We start from the raw sequence: 2238 nt of genomic DNA, 5'->3' as shown, positions 1-2238 counted from the left end.
CGGGGGCGCGACCCCCCCCCATGGTTCACAACGCGAGGAGCGAGGGGGAGTTCAAGGAGTCCGAGGACTGGTCGCTGCCGCTGCTCCGCTGGTGCGAGGCTCCGCACGAGGCTCCGCACGCGGCTCCCTCTGGGTGGGTGAACACAAACGCGGGGGGGGCCGCGTTAGGGGGTCCCGCGGGGACCCCCGGCGCGAGGCAGCAGCCCGGGAAGGGGCCCGGGGGGCCCTGGAACGGCGCCGGGGGCAGGAAGGCGGCGGCGGCCCCCGCCTTGCCCGGGGTGCTCACCTCGCCCACGTCCTCGAAGGGGACCTTGCAGGCGGGCGCGTGGGCCACCAGCACGAACTCCAGGCGCTCCTTCTCCTTGCGCAGCTCCGCGATCTCCGACTCCAGCTCCGCCTTCTCCTCCTCCAGCTGGTCCGTCTCCTGCGGGGGGGGGACGGCGAGGTCAGGGCAGGGCAGGGATGGGGCAGGGACGGCACCGGGCAAGGGGACGGGGGGGCGCTTTTGGGGGTCACCGAGCGCGGGGACAGCGCTGGGGGCTCATTGGGGACATCCCTGGCTCCTCTGGGGTCACCGAGCACAGGGACAGCCCTGAGGGCTCACTGGGGACATCCCTGGCTCCTCCACACCCCTGAGTGTCCCCTCTGGTGTCACCAAGCCCGGGGACAGCTCTGGGGGTCCAACTGGGGACACCTGCAGCACCCCTGGGTGTCCTGCTGTCCCCTGCCCTGTCCCCTGCTCCTGGGGACATCCCTGGCTCCTGCAGCACCCCTGGGTGTCCTGCTGTCCCCTCCAGTGTCCCCTGCTCCTGGGGACACCCTCGGTCCCCTGCGGTGCCACCACCCCCAGGGTGCCCCTCTGAGGTCCCCAAGCCCTGGGGACGTTGTCACCTCCCTCCAACGACCCTGACCAGCCATGAGCAAACTGGCCTGTCCCCTCTGGTGTCCCCACTCATGTCACTGTCCCCTTCCAGTGTCCCTGGGGGCACCGTTGTGCCCAGTTCTGAGATCACCCTCATCATCCTCCTCCTCCTCCTCATCACCATCCTCTTCTCCAGTGTCCCTGGCCCCCGTGTCACCACTGTCCCCACGTGGGGTCCCCAGCTCCGTGGGACCAGGGGCTGCATGTCCCCAAGATGTCCCCAGCTCCGAGGACATCCTCGTCATCATCATCATCTTCATCATCCTCATCATCATCCTCGGGACCGGGCTCTGCACGTCCCGGAGATGTCCCCAGCTCCGAGGACATTGTCACCATCCTCCTCCTCCTCCTCCTCCTCCTCCTCCCCTCCAGCATCCCTCTGCTCTGGGGACACCCCTGTCCCCAACGCCCCTCCTCACACGGACACCCACCCCTCCCCTGCCGTGTCCCCGGGCGCGGGGACATTGCCACCCCCCCCACCCCCGTGTCCCCCCCGGTTCCCCCCCGTGTCCCCCCGTGTCCCCCCTCACCGCCTGCAGCCGGTCCGTGAGTTCCCGGCGCCGGTTCCGACATTTGGCCGCCGCCAACTTGTTCCTCTCTCGGCGCACTCGGCGCTTCTCCTCCTCCTCCGGCGTCAGCTGCGGCAGGGACGGGACCGTCACCCGCTGCCACCGCGCCCCCGGGTCCCCCCCGGCCCCGGCCCCGACCCCCTGCCCCCCCCCCGGCATCCCAAACCCTCCGTGTCCCCAAAGCGCCGGGACCCGACGGTCTCGGCACCGGGGAGGGCGGCGGTGGCATCGCCAGCTGCGATGTCCCCAAGGTGCCACCACCCTCCGTGTCCCCGGGGTGGCACCACTTGTGGTATCCCTCCTGCTCCTGTCACCTGTGATGTCCCCAAGGTGCCACCACCCTCCGTGTCCCCAGGGTGGCACCACTTGTGGTGTCCCTCCTGCTCCTGCCGCTTCTGTCCCCGAGCTCCCGTCCCCTCCTTGTCCCCGAGGTGCCACCACCTGTGGTGTCCCTCAAGCTCCCGCCGCTCCTGTCGCCAAGCTGCCACCTCCCCCATGTCCCCACGCCCCCTCCCCATGTCCCCAAGCCCCCCCCCATGTCCCCCCGCCCCCCACCCATGTCCCCCCATGTCCCCCCATGTCCCCCCCATGTCCCCCCTGTCCCCCCCTCACCGTCTCGTCGCGGCTGCGCCGGGGGCGGGCTCGGGGGGCGCGGGCGGGGGTCGGTGCCGGGGGTCCCGCGAAGGCGCCCAGGCCCGGGGTGGAGTAGCTGGGGCCGGGCAGGTCGTAGGGGTCGAGGGGGGGGGG

At 71.5% G+C, this 2238-nt stretch overlaps 1 protein-coding gene across 1 annotated transcript; it reads right to left on the bottom strand.

Moving 5' to 3' along the window:
* Positions 1 to 8: 8 nt before the first annotated feature.
* On the bottom strand, positions 9 to 2232 carry FOSB (FosB proto-oncogene, AP-1 transcription factor subunit; the record flags this gene model as incomplete). The annotated part of the gene is made up of 3 exons (XM_027633138.1): positions 9 to 424; positions 1453 to 1560; positions 2104 to 2232. Coding segments are annotated over 3 exons (636 nt in total), but the record flags the coding sequence as incomplete, so codon positions are not given.
* Positions 2233 to 2238: the final 6 nt, after the last annotated feature.

The sequence above is a fragment of the Corapipo altera genome, unplaced genomic scaffold (genome assembly GCF_003945725.1).
Source record: "Corapipo altera isolate COAL_440 unplaced genomic scaffold, ASM394572v1 57771, whole genome shotgun sequence".
NCBI classification, from domain to species: Eukaryota; Metazoa; Chordata; class Aves; order Passeriformes; family Pipridae; genus Corapipo; species Corapipo altera.
Note: the sequence above shows the minus strand (reverse complement) of the source record. Positions and strands in the feature narration are given on the sequence as shown.